Here is a 17,128-nt window from a genome sequence, read left to right as displayed (position 1 = left end):
TGTAATTAATAAATTTACAAATAAAGCAAGTGTGAGAAATAAAATGACATGGTTAAATTTAATTTTATTAAATTCTCCATGATTAGTTATGCTCTTTGGAATTTTATTGGAATTTTCAGAGCTTAATTGCTAATTTTATTAATACAAACATCATTTAACAATTATTTAATTGAAAAAAGAAAGAAAATACTTCCTTTTATGTTTGCTTCGAAATAAACATATTCAATATAACTATAATTGTAATGCTTCTGAAAAAATGAGCACTAAAAATGAACTTATTCTCTTTTTTTCGGCCCAAAGGATCTAAAATAGACTTATTTCCGACCGTTGCCATCGGCCCACGGTCTTTTGCGCACGCGCGGGCGCACTTTTACTCCCCAGGCCGCAACCTGGGCTTGGGCCGGAAAAGTGGCCTCACTCTCGATCCCTCTTGGGTCGATTTCGGTTCGGACGACACCAGCCGTCCGATCTCTAGGGTTTTGATTGGATGGCCAAGCGTCGATATCGGGGAAACAAAACCCCCTCCCTCTCAGCCGCCGAAACCCTAGCCCATTTCCCTTCCTCCCGTCTCACTTCGCCGCCTTCCCCTCCGCGCCCCGAGCGGCGGCGGCGCTGCCCCTACCACCGACGGCGGCACCCTCCCCCACCACCGGCGGCGGATCTAGCGGGAGGGGAGGCACCCCACGAGCGGCGGCGACGGCGCCCCTCCTCCCGCGAGCGGCGGAGCCCTCCCCCACCACCGGAGAGCGCCCTCCGCCACTGCCGCCGGCGGATCTAGTGGGAGGGGAGGCGGCGGCGGCGGCGACCCCCTTCGATCTAATTTTTTATTTTTATTTATATATATGTGTGTGTACATGCATCATGCTATCTTTAATTATATTTGTGTGATTGAACTCCAATTGTGATTTTTTTCCGGGGTTTGATTGGATTCGGATTGGGATTTTGGGGGGAGAGGGGGGGGGCCGACGAAGCGGGACGAAAATAGATGTGACGACCAGAAAAATACGAATATTTATATTAGTTATAGATAAGTAAATATTTAATTTTATTAAATTATTTTTTAGACTAACCTATACATCATGTTGTAGTGTCTTTAAAGTCTTTAAACTAAATACTTTAGAAAATACTTTACAAATATTGATATTTAAAGGTATAATTATTAGACCTCAACCTTATCCAAAATGTTAAAACTTATAAGACTGGAAAGAGTATTGATAATTAATGGATGATTGGTATCCACACCAATCAACTTGTCATTGATGTACCAATTGACATGTAAATTATGTTCCGACACTCGAGTTTCGAACAATATTACAGTTTTTAGTCAACAACACCCCACCACAACTCCATAAGCTTACAGCTCTTGTACTAAGGGCCACTCAACGGCAGCGTGGGGCAAAATATAGCTTAGTAACGGTATTTAGTGGAGTAGTCCTTGGGAGCAATCACCAAACCACGCCCTTTGCGAGCACCTCTGTAGACGGTCTCCACAATGTCGATGAACTCCTGCTTGTCCTTCAAGGCCCAGTTGATCTTGTTGTTGTTTCCTGTCCCCAGATCAATCATGATGTGCTTGTTGCGGAAGAAGAACATCACCGTCGACGGATCATACAGCTCGTACATGGTGTTGAAGTCTGGAACCTCGGTGATGTCGACCAGGTAGATGACCGCAAAGTTCTTTATGGTCTCAGCTACTGCCGCTAGCACCTCATCCATCTAAAACATACACAAGTAGGGATTCAGAATCAGTTTAAATTGATGAAGCAAAACATGTTCATGATGTGGAAATATTTTGCATAAAGTATTGAAAATTTTAAAACTAAAGCTACTGTATCGGAAAGGAAAAATAGCATACATTACGCGAAGGTGCAATACCTAATGGCAACCTTTACTTCAATTTCATCGCTCAACTTCCTCAATAGAATGGTGAGCAAAGGTGCCATACCTAATGGCTACCTTTACTTCAATTTCAACAATCAATTCATGCTATCTTCACCTGTTGATCAGGTTGTAAGTAATCTAGCCCTTGTATTTGATCTATGAAATCAAAAGCTTTACACTCCCAAAAAAACAGCCAGTTCTGTTCCAACTTCAGACGGACATCATCATAAGGATATGGCAATCAGATTGTAAGTTATCAAGGTATCTTGTATTAAATGAAAAAGTTTCATACTCCAAGATAACAGAATCATAATATACTCTACTTCTGTTCCAACTTTGGACAGATTATCATCATAAGAAATTTAGGATATGACATTCCGAAGACAAAATAACGGTAGTTTCATCACCACGCTATTAGAACAGATTATCATCATAAGGAATTTCGGATATGTTCCCATTATTACTTGGCAAAACAACTAGCCTGCCCCTAAACTTGTGGTGTGGTGTCACTTAGGTCCGTGAACTTAAAAATTGCATGTTTAGGTCCGTGAATTTGGTTTAATGTACCACTCCCGGTCCAATCGTTCTTTCACCATGTTTGACCGCCAACGTAGCATGCCACGTAGGCAACACTTTTATACTCAGCTCCCTCCACATATACCTTCGCACATAACTTGCCCTGACCAGTGCATTTCAACCCAAATCCCCCCAAATATCCCTAAATCTGCTAGGGTTTCGACGGTGAGGTTAGCGGAAGGTGATCGAGAGGTAGCGGCTGTGGCGGCCTCGGCGGTGAGATTAGCGGCAGGAGGCAGCACAGTGCAGCGGGGTTAGCGGTGGCACAGTGCGGCCGGATTAGCGGCGGGAGGCAGCGCAATGCGTCTTGCCGTCTTGCATGCTACGCATCCCATGGATTCTCCAAGCTCGTCCCCATCTTGAAGTCGCCACAAGAAGGTGTTGTTGATCAAGTGCCCGTTGCGCAAGGATAAGGTCAATTTGGAGCGCAAAGTAATGGCAATTGCTAATCGGAATTACATTTTCTATACATGCAAGGAGAAGAATGAGAGGGAAGAATAATTTGAGAATTTTTTTGGGATTCTGTGTCACTATATAGCTACAAAGAGATATATGCGACGTGTTGTGATGTGGAGGAGGCTGAGAGCAAAAGTGTTGCCTACGTAGCATGCCACGTTGGCGGTCAAACACAGTCAAAGGACGTTTGGACCGAAATGGTACAGTAAACCAAGTTCACGGACCTAAACGTGCAATTTTCAAGTTCACGGACCTAAGTGACACCGCCACACAAGTTTAGGGACCGGCTATGTATTTTACTCTTTCACTTATTTGTACCATTGCTTTTATATATCGCAAAAATAATCATCAGTTGAGCTTACTAGCTAACACGATTAGCTGACGATAGACAATAATATACTCTAATCAGCTAAATTCTTAACCTATCTCAGTTATTAGTATTATTCAGTTATTTGTAAAAAAAAAATCATCAATTGAGCTTACTAGCTAACATGATTAGCTGACGACACACAATTTACATACTCTAAATCAGCTAAATTCCTACCGTTGTCAAATACACGGATAATTCTCGCCACAAGATCCTAAACCTCGCAAAGCTATCCAAATCGTCTCCGCAACAAATCTGCCGAACCCAACATCCACACAAATCACTCCCAACAACAACCCCCCCCCCCAAAAAAAAAAAATCGCAAATTCATCCGCAAGCAGGCACAGCAACCGCAACCAAACAGAACGCACGGAATCGAAGGATCGACGAAAGCCAAGAAGATAGGGTTTACCTGCATGCACGTCTCGTCCCAGTCGTGGCCGAAGCGGATGATGACGAGGCGCTCCTCCTCCGCGAGGATGGCCTGGTCCACCGCCCACCCCGAGTGCAGATGCGGCAGAAGGTACGACATCTCCGCCTCGCCGCCGCCGCCGCAAGCTGCTGCTTCTTCCTCCGCTTCGGCGACTCGCTGATGGATTCACGAGGAGATAGTTTGGGGGAAACGGAATGGGGAAAGAGGCCGCGACAGTGGTTGAAACGGAACCGCCTCGAAGACCACGGAAAGTTCTGGTAGGACTCGTATTGGGCCGGATCGGGCCGTGGGGGAACGGATTTTTGGGCTTTCTAGCCCAGTTTAAGTGGCCCTGTGGGCTTGAAGGCCCAAACCTTCTAGACTTGCAAACAATGGTGGAAAAAGTCCACTTAGACTCCCTTAATCGCAGGCCGAATCTAATTCGTACCCCTCAACCAGAAAACCGGACAGAACGACCCTCCGAACTATTGAAACCAGTGCAATTTGACTCCCTCACTGGTTTCGGGGGGTGGTTTTGCTGACGTGGCGCTGATGTAGCGGTGTTGACCCGGTCTTCGTCCCACGTGGCGCTTACGTGGGATTAGAATTAAAAAAATATCTGTGAGACCCATATGTCATTCAAAAAAAAAAACATAATGGGACCCACTGACATGTGGAGCCCACATGTCATCCTTTCTCCTCCCTCTCTCTCCCTTCTCTCTTTTTTCTCTCCCCCTTTTCTCTTCCCTTTCAGACGCCACGACGGCGCCGGCGCCGGCGGCCTCGTCGTCACCGGAGCTGGAGGCCCCCTCCTCCTCCTCCTCCTCCTCCTCCGCCAAGAGGCGCTTCTCGTCGTTGGAGTCGTCGGAGTTGTAGTCGTGGACGCGCTTGCAGAGCAGCTTGAAGATCCGCGACGGCAACGACCTCGCGGCCGCCCGCGACGGGAGAGAGAGAGGGAGGGAGAGAAGCGAGCCGGAGAGGGAGAGAGAGGCCACCCCGCGCGGCGCGCGCCCCTCGCCGTCGTCCACCCCGTGCGCCCTCGCCGTGGTGGAGGAGCCGTCGGCCACACCGCGCGCCGTCGGCGGCCCCGCGACGATCCGTGATGGCGACATCCTCGCGCCCGGGGTGGGGGACGGGGAGGGGTCGTCGGCACCGCCGTCCAGCTGTGACATGGCATGGATCGCCATCGACGTCGCCGTCGTCGGAGAGAGGGGAAGGGGGAAGAAACGTTGGGGAGAGGAGGACCATGTGGGCCCCACAGTCAGTGGGTCCTTGTATTTTTTGGTGTGTGAATGACAAGTGGGTCCCACACATCTATTTTTAATTCTAATATTACATAGGCACCATGTCAACGTCACGTGTGAAGAAGACCCAGTCAACACTGCCACGTAAGTGCCACGTCAGCGAAACCACCCTCCAAAACCACTAAGGGAGTCAAATTATATCGGTTTCAATATTTCGGGGAGTCATTCTATCCGGTTTTGTGGTTAAGGGGCACGAATTAGATTCGGCCGACTTTTAAGGGAGTCAAAATGGACTTTTTCCAACAATGGTAGAGCTAGCCGGGTCCAAAGTGAAAGGAAAAAGTACACCCAAGGTCCCTCAACTTGTCATCGAGTTACAAAATCGTCCCCTAATCGCAAAACCAGATACCGGGCATCCCTCAATAAACAAAACCGTTCGTTTTAGGTCCTTCGGTGGTTTTGACCCTAATTTTGTCCGACGTGGTGGCTGAATCAGTGTGGGACTCACGTGGGCCCCACATGTCAGACTATCCCCGTCAGCCTCCTCCTCCCTCTCTCTCTCTCCCCTCTTCTCTCCCTTCCTCCTCTCTATCAACTCTTCTCCTCTCTGGGACTTGGGCAGGCACGCCACGCACGATGGCGTCGAGCCCGGGGGCGGACCAGGGAGAGGCGACAAGCTCGACCTCGGCGACGGCCACGCGGTCGACCCTGGCCAGGAAGGACCCCGGCACGCCGCTGTCGCTCCGCCGGCCGCCGGCCACCGCGCCGCTCCGCCGCGCTCCTCCCCAGCGGAGGCGAGCTTCGCCTCCGTCTCCGGGTTCCGGCGGCCGGAGTGACGGCGCCCCTCCCAGGCTAGGTTCGGCTCCGGTCTCTGCGTGACTGCGTCACTACGCGCCGCGGCCGTAGCGATCGAGAAGGTTATCCTGCTTCTTCTTCCCCAATCCTGTCGCGGCATTTAAATCAGATGAGCTATGTAGTCCTCGAGTCCCCAGTTCCCCATCTAGCAGTTACTGTCAACCATGCGCCCATGCCGAGAGATTCGTGGTGGGGGGTGGGGGGGGGGGGGGGACGTTGGAACTGAAGCGTGTGATCCGGAGGATTTCTTGGTTTTCTCTTGACACGAGAAAATTTAACTGTGTAATCTGAACCTTTGTGTTGGAATTGATCAGCAAATTAACCGATGCAAATTAATCGACGTCGTCCTCGGCCGGCCGCAGCGGCGCCGCCTCCGCCTGCGCCGGGATGAGGCGTAGGAGGTCAATGAAGATGGCCCGAGGAGGTGGGTGAGTGCGCGGCGGCCGACGGAGTGGAGTGGAGCAGGAGTGGGCAGCCGGCGGAGCGGAGCGCCGACGGCGGCAGGCAAGCGCGCGGCTGGCGGAGCAGAGCAGCAGCGGCAGGCGAGCGAGCGGCCGCGAGCCGACCGCCGAATCTTCTCCTCTCCCTCGTCGCCCCGCCGACCTCCTCTCGACCCGCCGGCCTCCTCCCTTCTCCAGCGTCGCCACCGTCACCGCCGCCGTGTCACCTGTCGCCGACGCCCGTTCGTCTCCGCGTTCGTCGTCGGGGCCGTCGTGCTCATCGCCGCGCCGTTCACCGTCCGTCCCGCATCGTACACCCGCGACATCGGGCGCGCCGTTGCCGAGCGCGAGGAGCGTGGCGGCGGCCATGGACAGGGAGAGGCGGAGGCGGCCCGCGAGGCGGGAGACCGCCGGGGAAGAAGTGGGACCCCGCGGCGGCGGCGAGGATGCAGTCTGCAGAAGTGGAGGACGAGTGCGAGCCCCGAAGGGAGGCGCGGCGCGGTAGGGAGAGAGGAGGGGAAATAGAAGGTGATGACGTGGCCACGCTGATATGTGGGGTCATGTTGACTCAGCCGCCACGTAGGATGAAACCGGGTCAAAACCATCAAAGTACCTAAAACGAACGGTTTTGTAAATTAAGGGATGTCGTGTATCTGGTTTTGCGGTTGGGGGGCGATTTTGTAACTCGATGACAAGTTGAGGGACCTTCGGTGTACTTTTTCCAAAGTGAAATGATCGGTTTAAGGGTGGTCCGAACTAAAAGGAATAAGTTCATTTAAGGTCCCTTAACTTGATCCCTTGGTAGTATTATTTCCAGTTTTGACTGACGTGAATTATTAGACTAAGTCTTCGTCCCATGTGGTAATGACATGACACTTACGTAACGGTTTGATCCGAAAAAAATAAAAGGGCAAAATTGAAATCTAAAAAAAATTAAAACAAAATATTCGAGGCTCATATATCATTAAAAAAAATAAAAAATAGTGGGACCTGCATGTTAGTGGTCCCACTTCGTCCACTTACCCCTCTATCTCTATTTGCTCTCTGCCAACGAGCCGAAGTCAACCAAGCACGTGTGGAGAGGGAGGAGGCACGGAGGCTAGCGAGCGGGACAGTAAAACTTATTCTGAGGTAAAACTTTGGTAATTAAAGATGGCCTGTATTACAATCCACTCTTGATTTTGGTTGCAAGTGTGCATAGCTTGTCATTTTGTGACATGGGAATAGTCGAGTAGATATCTTTGAAAAAAATGCAGAATGCATGAGGCGAAACCAACGCTTTGTAAAATGGCTTTAAAATATATTCATCTATGGTTACTCTCAACTTTGAGCAGTCGTTATTACTAGCTTCATTGTGGGGTTTTAGAGTTCCCTGGTAGGCATCTCCCTCTCCCTCCTTCTCTCACTACCATTTCACCTCATTAATTTCCTACCCCCAGTGTGATTCTTCCTAGCCGTGATCAAAGTTTAAACATAATAATTGATTTGCAGCTACCATAAGAACAGAACGACAGTTCTCTTGCAACTCCAGGTCAATTAATTCCCTAAATCATTTTTCAGTTCCTAATTAACCAAAAATCTGAATACTCCCATTTCAGAGAGAAGTGCTCTCTATGATCATGGCGGCGCCATTGCCGGATGCTGTGAAAGAGGAAGACGAAGGCAACATGGACAGCTTCCAGTCAGGCCAGACGATCATCGGGCAAGACGACTTCATGGCCATCTTCAGGAACGACAAGCCCCTCTGCGAGCTTCTGATGAAGATCGGCCAGCGAACTTCCGGCAGCAGCGGTGCCAAGCCGGCTGCTCCTCCTCCGGTGAGAGTACTGAATCAGCTTCACTTTAATAATCCTGTATCAATTTTGTTCAGATTCGTGTGGATTAATCTGGATTCTTTTATGCTTATTTACCGAATTATTGTGGTAGATTATTTGCCCCACGATTAATTTTATTCTCATTAATTCATGTGGATTTTTTTCATGAGGATGTTCTTTACCTTATTCACTGGATTATTGTCACGATTATGTGCTCCACACTTCTTCTTAAACAATGTTCTTCTACTTAGGGCATCACCAATATATATGACAAAGTGATCCATATAGATGGGACCCACATAAATAGTTTATTCATATGGTAATGTCCACAATGTATAGATACAAGGTATCATTAGAAGAAGAGAGAGAAGTAGAGATAGATAATATAATTTATTCCATATGGGTATCTTTTGCTATTTTTTCTATATGGACTAGTTGCACAATGGTAATAGGTGGCTGAATGTAATATTCTATTGCTTATGGACTACTTTTACACCACATTGTGGATGCCCTAATAGCATTGTTTAGACCACTTGTTCAAATTTGATAAGTTAACTTATTTATAATAAGTAGATAATCTATAACTATAATATGATGAATAATCTGTAGGTTTGAGTGTAGCGACAAGGATATTATTGCTCCATTTGGTATGCTTAGACGTGGCAATTACTAATTAGTTAGTGTTAGTGCCTTCTGTTAGTTGAGTGGTAGTGCTGTTTTCTCTTAAACAATAATCAGCACTTTAATTTTAATGGGAACTAATAAGATAGTAGAAGAAATCTCTCTTCAACCTTTTTGTGAAAAAAAAAATTCTATATTAACCTCTCTAAGCTCCTGTTAGCTTCTGGAAATACAATTCTGAGTTGATCTTTTGTTGCCATGAACCATATAAATCTGCACTCGCATTGAACTTCATGCAGAGCTTGACTTCTTAATGCTCTGAGACATTTCTTTTAAGATAAAGAGTCCTTTGAGAATGAAATGAAAATTACTAGCGCATCATAAAAGTTCTATATTGCAAAGGCGACCGTAAATTTTGTCAACATTGTGACTTCTCGACGATAATTTCGCGAGAATTTTGATATACGAAAAAAATAATGAAGTTATTTATTCCTTTACGCATACAGGATTTTGTTGTGCGTTTCAAATATGTCGTTACTTCAATTGATGGTTTCTGTTGAGCACATGCCACTTTATTTGCAATTTAGTCTTTCTGTTCCACCTGCCACCTGCGACAGGAAACATCTACACCAACAACAATGTGGCAAAATGCTTAGTCCCAACCCCCAAATATTTGGAAAACAGTATTAGTTTGTTCAAATATCAAATCTGCTGCATAGTTAAATAGTAAGTGGACTGTTTAGCTACTTAACTTAACTGTAGTCGCTTAATTTCAATGTTGAATATGAAACCCAAATCTTCCCATCTGTGTACAATTAAGTAGCTGACTAGAGAAGACAAGCCTAAGCCATTAAAAATGTAGTTAGGATACTACATAATAATTTTGGGGGTCCAATAATTAATCCAAATACATCTTTTCATTCCTTAATCACTTTTCTGTACCATAAATGGACAGAAAAAAAAAGGCATGCTTTTATCATGCTAGGGAGAACCCTGTCTCTTGCATAGCAACAAGCCACCAACTAAGAACTTAAAATGTCACGAACTAGCTTACTTCTTGTAGATTGTTCATTTGCACGGCCTAATCCCCGATGAGCTGTGCAAAATAGACCATCGTCCTGCATTATCAGATTTTCTGTCGGTATGCTAATCCCTCCACGCTAAAAAGTCAATTTACAATAATGCCTCCATTATGTTTCGCTAAGTTTGATTTAGATTAATGAGTGGATTATATCACGAATTATCGATTTGATTTTAAGAATAAATTAAATAGTTTAAAATATAAAGTTATTAGAAGCAATACGATATAAGGATTTTTTTTAGAAAATATATTTTTGAAGAGTAAAATAAAATATATTTTAATAATCCGATGAATAAATTGAAGAGAGCATGGCCTAATCACCGTAAACTTTCCTTAAAGAAACTTAGTTGTCATATAGTAGTACCTCTTAACAAATATATAATAATACATTAAATGCATACATCAAAATATAGGAATCTAATTATGAGCAATGCCAATACTATTGGTAACCGAATTTGTTTATTCCAGTTCTTGTTGTGGATATTTTTTTTCACAAACACGCAAAAAGATTACATGTCAATATATTAGAAAAAAATAGTTTTTATTACACAACGCAATTGGCCAGACATGCCTATCTCAGGGAAAGAAAGAAAAAAACAAAAAGCTGCAGCTAGGAAAAAGAAAATATTATAATTCAATTCTTATCCTTCCGAGTTTTTGTTTATTGTGGATATATTAGCTTTGGACTTAAATTTTGCAAGATGCTAGAATCTTATCATACCAATTTTCGTTAACTTTTTTATAGAAAAAATTCTAATTAATTTGATCAACATTTGAGAAATGAGAATTAAAATGATGCAGTAAAAATCCAGTTGGCCAGTAATTAATTAACTCATGTATCATTTTTTCCCCTTACTTCCTCAGGCGCAGCAGCAGCAGCAGCAGCCACCTCCACCGGCGCAGCATGGCGCATGCGTGAAGAGGCCGGCGATCGGGCCGCCTCCGGGGTTCGCCGGCGTCCGCCAGCCACCGCAGAAGCAGCAGCAGCTGCCACCACCACCACGGCGGAGGGCGCAGCAGCAGCCGGCGAGCGCCGCCGCCCATCACCGCAACCCGAACCGCCACCACCTGTCCGGCGTCGCCGCGCCGCCCGCGGCGGCGGCAAACGCCCTGTCGATCATGAGGAAGGCGGCGGCCGCCGGCGGTGGCGGCGCCGCCCTGTACTGCGGCGTGTGCAACGTGAAGTGCATGACGCGGTTCAACCTGAGGGAGCACGAGGCCGGGAGGAAGCACCGGGACAAGGTGGCCAGCAACGCCGGCGAGAAGAACGTCCGGTGCCAGCTCTGCGACGTGCTGCTCGCCAGCGAGCTCAACGTCGCGCAGCACTACGCCGGCAAGCAGCACCTCCACCGGCTCCGCCTCAGCCGCGGCCGCGGCGGCGGCGGCGGCGGCGGCAATGGCGCCACGGGCGCCGGAGCAGCCTAAGTGTGATTTCCACAAAGGCAAAAAAGAACCGCACAGGTTTTCGGTTTAATCATATGAATTTGCCCTCATTTATGAATTTGGTGCAAATTTGTACTTTTAATATTACTACTGCTGCTTAGCTACTTCGATATATATTTATATGCTGATGAAACAATTAAGCGCTCCTGCTATATTTGAACTGTAATTTAACTAGAAGGAGACATTAGCCTTATCCCTTATTATGTATGAATTCTGAACCTGAAATTTGGTTGTGTAATAAATTATGTCTGCGACTCTGTTTTATGCTCTCTGTCTTCATTCTCCGAGCCGTTTCTTTGATCTCACCAAGTTAAATATGTACATGGTTCTTCTATGACTGTCTTCTTTGTCATCCTGCACTATGGGGACTATTATGTTTCCTTAGTATATCATGCACTAATAAACAATAATTAAGATGGTTATTCTGGCATAGGGACCATTACAGAGTAGTGAAGGATGGCATCATTCCCTTCTAATTGCACCTATATCACAAATTATGATTAAATATATGTATGTTATACTGATGAACCTGCAGACTTGCAGGGTACAATTTTGTTTAGAAGAGATTATAAGCTGTCATTTTCAGAAGACAACCAGCCCTAACTACCACGGGTCGAATGCATGGAACAAAAATGTGGGTGCATTGCAGATCTTGCAGGTGGACCAAATGCCAGTGCCCCTACCTAACAAGAATTCTTCTGGTCAAGGGAAACACATAAACAGTTAACCCCAGCTTCAGGTGATCGACTTCTTTTCTGTCAGTAATTTGACCCAGTTTCTCTGATGTCAATTAACTAAGGCAAAATTTGCTACAGGACACCCAAAAACACGTAATTAGCTGAGGGACACCGAGAAAACGTGAAACTGCCCCAGGACACTACAAAATTTGTGAAATTTGCCGTAGGACACCAAGCTCATTATTTTATTTTTTTCCGGCTGAAAGTGACGAGTATTTTTTCAAAATGCCCAGATTGCCCCCGCGTCCCAATCTATGCCGACGCGCAGTCCGGTGGAACCAAACTCGGTCGCACGGTTGGATGGAGGAGCGATTTCGCAATCAAGAACCTGGCGCGGCTTCATCGCCGGCCGCGACGCGCTGCTCTCGCCGCCGAGGAGGCCCATCTCCACGTTGCGGTCGGCCTGCGCCGGCACCGGCGCCGGCGCCGGCGGGGGCGTCGCGCCGGTGAGCAGTATCTGGATGAGCACGAGCCGCGTGGCTTCGGCGGTGACAGCGACGAGCTGCAGCATGACGCCGAACGCGTCGAACCGCGCCTCGCCGTAGGCGGCGACGGCGATGCCCGCGGAGATGCCGAGCATGTTGAGCATGGAGGCGTGGTGGAAGGAGTCGGTGCGGAACGCGATGGCGAGGCAGTAGACGACGACGGGCATGAGCGCCTTGAGCATCTGGATGAAGGAGACGGAGAGGTAGATGTATGCGGAGTTGGAGAACCAGAGCGACAGCGCGTAGAGCACGCCCGATGGGCACGACGGAGGCGGCGTAGAGGCTGGGCGTCATGGGCGGCGACGTCGGCTCGGCGACAACGCGGAGGACGCGGACGAGCACCACAGCGAGGGAAGCGCAAAACACCATGTGGACCATGGTGAGCGATATGGGGAATGGCCAGTTGTACATCGTGGGATCGAGGATGTACTTGTTGTACATGATCACCGAGATGCTGAATGTGATCCACACGCTCACGTACGCGTAGGACAGAAGCAGCGACTTGAGCACGGATGGCGCCGGCGTCGGAGAAGAAGACAACGACGACACAACGTCCATGGCCGTGGCGAGTGCAGGGGGCTTGGTAGGAGAGGATTGATGTGGCTTGAGAGGTGTGATGCCGGCGCCGGCGGGGGCGTCGCGCTGCTGCATCCCAGCAACTGGAGAGAGGACCAGACGCTGCTGCAGCCCAACAACTGGAGAGATGAGCAGACAAGTTAGACGGCGTACGTCGTCGCCGGAGAGAGGAGCGAGAGCTGCAGGCTGCAGCTTGCCGGTGATCTCCAGCCAGCACATGTCCAAGAGCTCCGCCACCTCAGGAACCTGATGACGGCGGCGACTCCGGCGATGGGTCCCACCGACGGCTGCACGCGGCGGACTCTCCGGCGGCGAGCTTCGTGATGCCTTCCGTCGAGTGGTGTGTGGCGACTGAGTTTGGGACGCGGGGTAATCTAGACATTTTGAAAAAATACTCGCCACTTTCACCCAGAAAATGATAAAATAATGAGCTCAGTGTTCTACGGCAAATTTCACAAATTTTGCAGTGTCCTGGAACAGTTCCACGTTTTCTTAGTGTCTCTCAGCTAATTACGTATTTTTTTGACGCCTGTAGCAAATTTTGCCATTAACTAAGTCCCTTGATGATCTCACCGAGGTATCCAGCTAGCTGCAGCTTAGAAGCTACTAGCACAAAATGACCCAACGAACTAGAAAACCAGCAACAGTGACGGGCTACTACCACTGATACAATAATAATTAGGCGAGCTCGACCAAATTAAAGCAAAGGTGGAATTCAGCGAGGTTGAATTGGGAAAGTAACAAGCTCTTACACATGGAAAGAAACAGGGGAGAGAGGATTTCCCCTCGAATAACCTTTTTCTCTTAAATTCATTGTAAATAGTTATGAAAAATTCTTTTAAAAAAATAACAACGTAGAGTAAAGTAGGAGTAACATATACCACCTCACAAAAATCATATTAAAATTCAATCAAATTATCGAGAAACGAAAAAGACATTCAAAATTTTACAGTATAGTGGGAAGGACGCCACAAGTTGCATTGTTCAATGTCGCGAAAAAAGAAAAGATGTGACTACACTGCCTGAAATGAAGGTGGCCACCATGGCGAGAACGATTGCCTACAAGGACCGAGAGACCGAGACCCTTGATTTCACAAACGAAAATGACAAATTCAAAAATTATGGTTAACTGATAAGGACGCCACATGTTGCAATATTGCCCAATACCACCATGAGAAAGTTGTGAATACACGCTGTCTAGATGAAGGGTAATTTTACCATCCTTAAAAAGATACCGGGAGGTACCATATTTACTAGTGTAAAATTTGATACCACTATATACTAAGTATTTTAAGATAACAAAATTTCTAGCGTAAAATCCTGGGTACCTCCAGATACTTTCTTAAGGATTATAAAATTTCTCTTAAATGGAGGAGGCTACCACGGCGAGAACGATTGCCTACTAGAGGGCCGACTCAGAGAGAGCAACCTTGACTGGTGCAGGAGAGAGGACGCGCCACCGGAATGAGGCGCGCCACGGTGAGGATGACGACGGCGAGCGTACGGTGCATGAGATCCGACATCGTATCAATGAGCAGGAGATAGAGGGTGAGGAATGCACAGCTGGGATCGATGAGGGGGGTGCACCACGGGCGTAATGCAAGGACGACAATTAACGGACAATGGCTGATGGTGGACAGTGAGAACGGGAACTTGATCAAATGGTTTAATTGAAAAAAATGTTTTCATTCTTTGCCTTCCCCACATGAGAATCTGTGTACTTTTTTTTTAAAAAAAAACTTTTGGGAGAGTATAGAAACATACCGGGAATGCAATTTCGTTCCAAAATTTTCGAAATTTCGCCTCCACAAATTAACACATATCTCGCCCAAAGTTTTTTTTTTGTGTGTTTTTAATGATTTTGGTCAAAATTTGTTGAATTTTGAAATAATTTTGTTCAAAAAAGTTCTGAAATTGCCGAAATTTTAGAAAGATCTGTGACCAACGAAATTCCGAAAATTTGTTGAAAAATAAAAGTGTAAAAACTGCATAGAAGCGCTGCATTTTGCCAAGTATTACTTGACTAGATATACCCCCATATTGTGCAACAATTATCTTTATCTGTACATACTACTAAGCAGTCGTATACATACGACGTTGTGTGGTTACATGTTATGGAGCTACTAATGCAACAAGATGGGGGGATACCTTGCATGATTTCTAATGGTGTCATTTTCGGTTTTGTATTAAAATATTTTTTCAGAAATATTGGTAGCTAGCAGCTCTACCTAGCTATTTAATAAGGAAGCAAATCAACGTTACTACTATTATGGTGTTAATCATCCTCAAAATGAAACGAACCCTAGTTTAGTATACTGTAGCTCGTGTGAAAAAAAAAGCATTCTTCCTCTGCATCTTAACTTTGTCGGATAGAGTGGTATTATAGCTCGTTTGACAAAAGAGAATTCTTCTTCTACATCTCAACTTCGTTGGATAGAGCGGTATTGTAGCTCGTTTGACAAAAGAGCATTCTTTCTCTATATCTTAACTTCGTTGGATAGAGTGGTATTGTAGCTCGTTTGACAAAAGGAGCTTTGTCCTATATAATCTACATTGCAATAAATTGGATAGAGTGGCACTTGCTAAAGGTTACATTAGAGCAAGCAATGCTGTCCTGGATGGAGAAAACAACATACTCATATTAATGTCCTGCTACTCTCTCTAACCGTCCTACGGACTTCTATGCTTTTTTCTAAGTACATTAGAGAGAAAGAATATGATACTATTGATAAAATTAGAGATGATTGAAGAATAATATTTCTACAGGACTACTGGCCGCCAACTACCTCTGACATTTAATTGAATAGAGCGGTAGTTGGCGGCGAGTAGTACCGTAAAAATATTAATATTTTTGAAACAGTAGAAGTCCTTAAATTTAAGGATATATATGATATCTCTTTCTTTCCATTACCCACATTTGCTTGCGTCTCCCTCGTGGTGTTGCATGCTATTAATTGACAGAGTAATGTCGTTTTGTGGCAGTGGCAGTGTGCAATGTTTATCCACGTATGTATGCCAAAGCCCACATGGACCCTGATGGCAAAAGAGATTAAATGCATTCGCTAAACTAAACAGGTTTATTGACATCTCAGTAAGCAGTTGACAGAGATTACGTGTGTGGCCATCATCTGATTACAGGATCATTATCAGCTGTAAATATGTAATGGTCTTATCCTTTGGCACAATCAATGCAAAGAACCTATATTAGTGGTTCGCCAATGTACATGATTTTTTCTTTCTTTCGTTTACCTTCATTTTTTTACTTGTCATTCAGTGCATCGACATAATCTCTAATGCATATCTCACCATTACCTTTTCTAATTATATATTTATAAAACTCATAAAAAATATAACAATATGAAAAATATTTTTCATGATAAATCTGCAGATACCATTTTTATGTATTAAATCCTAATGTTTCTGCTAATGATTTATAGAACTTCAAGATTTGACTGCACAGATTCTAGGACGCCATCCTTTTACAATAATGCAAATAGCAGTGTTCAGTAAATGAATTCAATGATACCCAAGTTTTTTTTTTCTGGGCAGGGCTCTCTCTTATGAATGTGTAAGAATCCCTTTTCAGATTTATTAGTTCCTTTTTACCAGGCATAAAAAAAGATCATATCATTGTCAGCATGAGTAATAAAATTACATATGTCACTTTAAATCAACTAAGTTATAAATTTAAATTTTGGCTACGGCAGATAAGCTAGCTGATAGCCTACCTTATTCGGATTAAATCATGGAGATGGTTATTTTGTCAAGGGAATAATAAAAAGGTAGTTAAGTATGTTATCTTCCCTTCTAATTGCACCTGCTAATCGAGTCACATATTACGATTAAATTTGAAGTACATGTCACAGTGATATAGCTACAGTGTTTTCTGACGAACCACCAATCTCGATACAGGGTAGTACAGACAAGGCATTTTTTTTTTCGATAATGACCAGAGGATACATGGGTACAAATTAAGTACAAACACAAAATGTTGTGGGTACAGCTTCAGATCTGCAGGTACCTAGCTAATACTACTAGTGTTCATCAAATGATTTCAAACATACCAAAGTTGTATGATGGTGTTTTCAGTGTGAACCTTTTTCTTGGGTCGATGTATTTATATCTTTTTTTATTAATGAA

The 17,128-nt window shown here is 45.5% G+C and overlaps 2 protein-coding genes and 1 pseudogene across 3 annotated transcripts; 1 reads left to right on the top strand and 2 right to left on the bottom strand.

The window, feature by feature from the left end:
* Positions 1-1,211: 1,211 nt before the first annotated feature.
* Positions 1,212-3,904, bottom strand: LOC4348949 (thioredoxin-like protein YLS8). Its single transcript, XM_015757335.3, has 2 exons — positions 3,693-3,904; positions 1,212-1,716 (listed from the first exon to the last, which is right to left on the bottom strand). Exons 1-2 carry the CDS (start codon positions 3,810-3,812, stop codon positions 1,408-1,410), a joined length of 429 nt encoding a protein of 142 aa, XP_015612821.1. The 5' UTR covers positions 3,813-3,904; the 3' UTR covers positions 1,212-1,407.
* Positions 3,905-5,545: 1,641 nt separating this feature from the next.
* On the top strand, positions 5,546-11,461 carry LOC4348948 (uncharacterized). 2 transcript variants are annotated; one of them, XM_066304971.1, is made up of 4 exons: positions 5,546-5,853; positions 7,293-7,362; positions 7,830-8,048; positions 10,612-11,461. In XM_066304971.1, exons 3-4 carry the CDS (start codon positions 7,845-7,847, stop codon positions 11,170-11,172), a joined length of 765 nt encoding a protein of 254 aa, XP_066161068.1. In that variant the 5' UTR covers positions 5,546-5,853; positions 7,293-7,362; positions 7,830-7,844; the 3' UTR covers positions 11,173-11,461. The 2 variants fall into 2 exon arrangements, with proteins under 2 accessions (XP_066161068.1, XP_015613143.1); XM_015757657.3 differs by lacking the exon at positions 7,293-7,362.
* A 365-nt stretch (positions 11,462-11,826) lies between these two features.
* On the bottom strand, positions 11,827-13,344 carry LOC107277677 (probable sugar phosphate/phosphate translocator At4g32390; annotated as a pseudogene).
* Between the last annotated feature and the right edge of the window lie 3,784 nt (positions 13,345-17,128).

This window comes from Oryza sativa, chromosome 10, assembly GCF_034140825.1.
Source record: "Oryza sativa Japonica Group chromosome 10, ASM3414082v1".
Classification (NCBI taxonomy): Eukaryota; Viridiplantae; Streptophyta; class Magnoliopsida; order Poales; family Poaceae; genus Oryza; species Oryza sativa.
The sequence above is the reverse complement of the archived record's forward strand: the minus strand, read 5'-3'. Positions and strand labels throughout refer to the sequence as shown.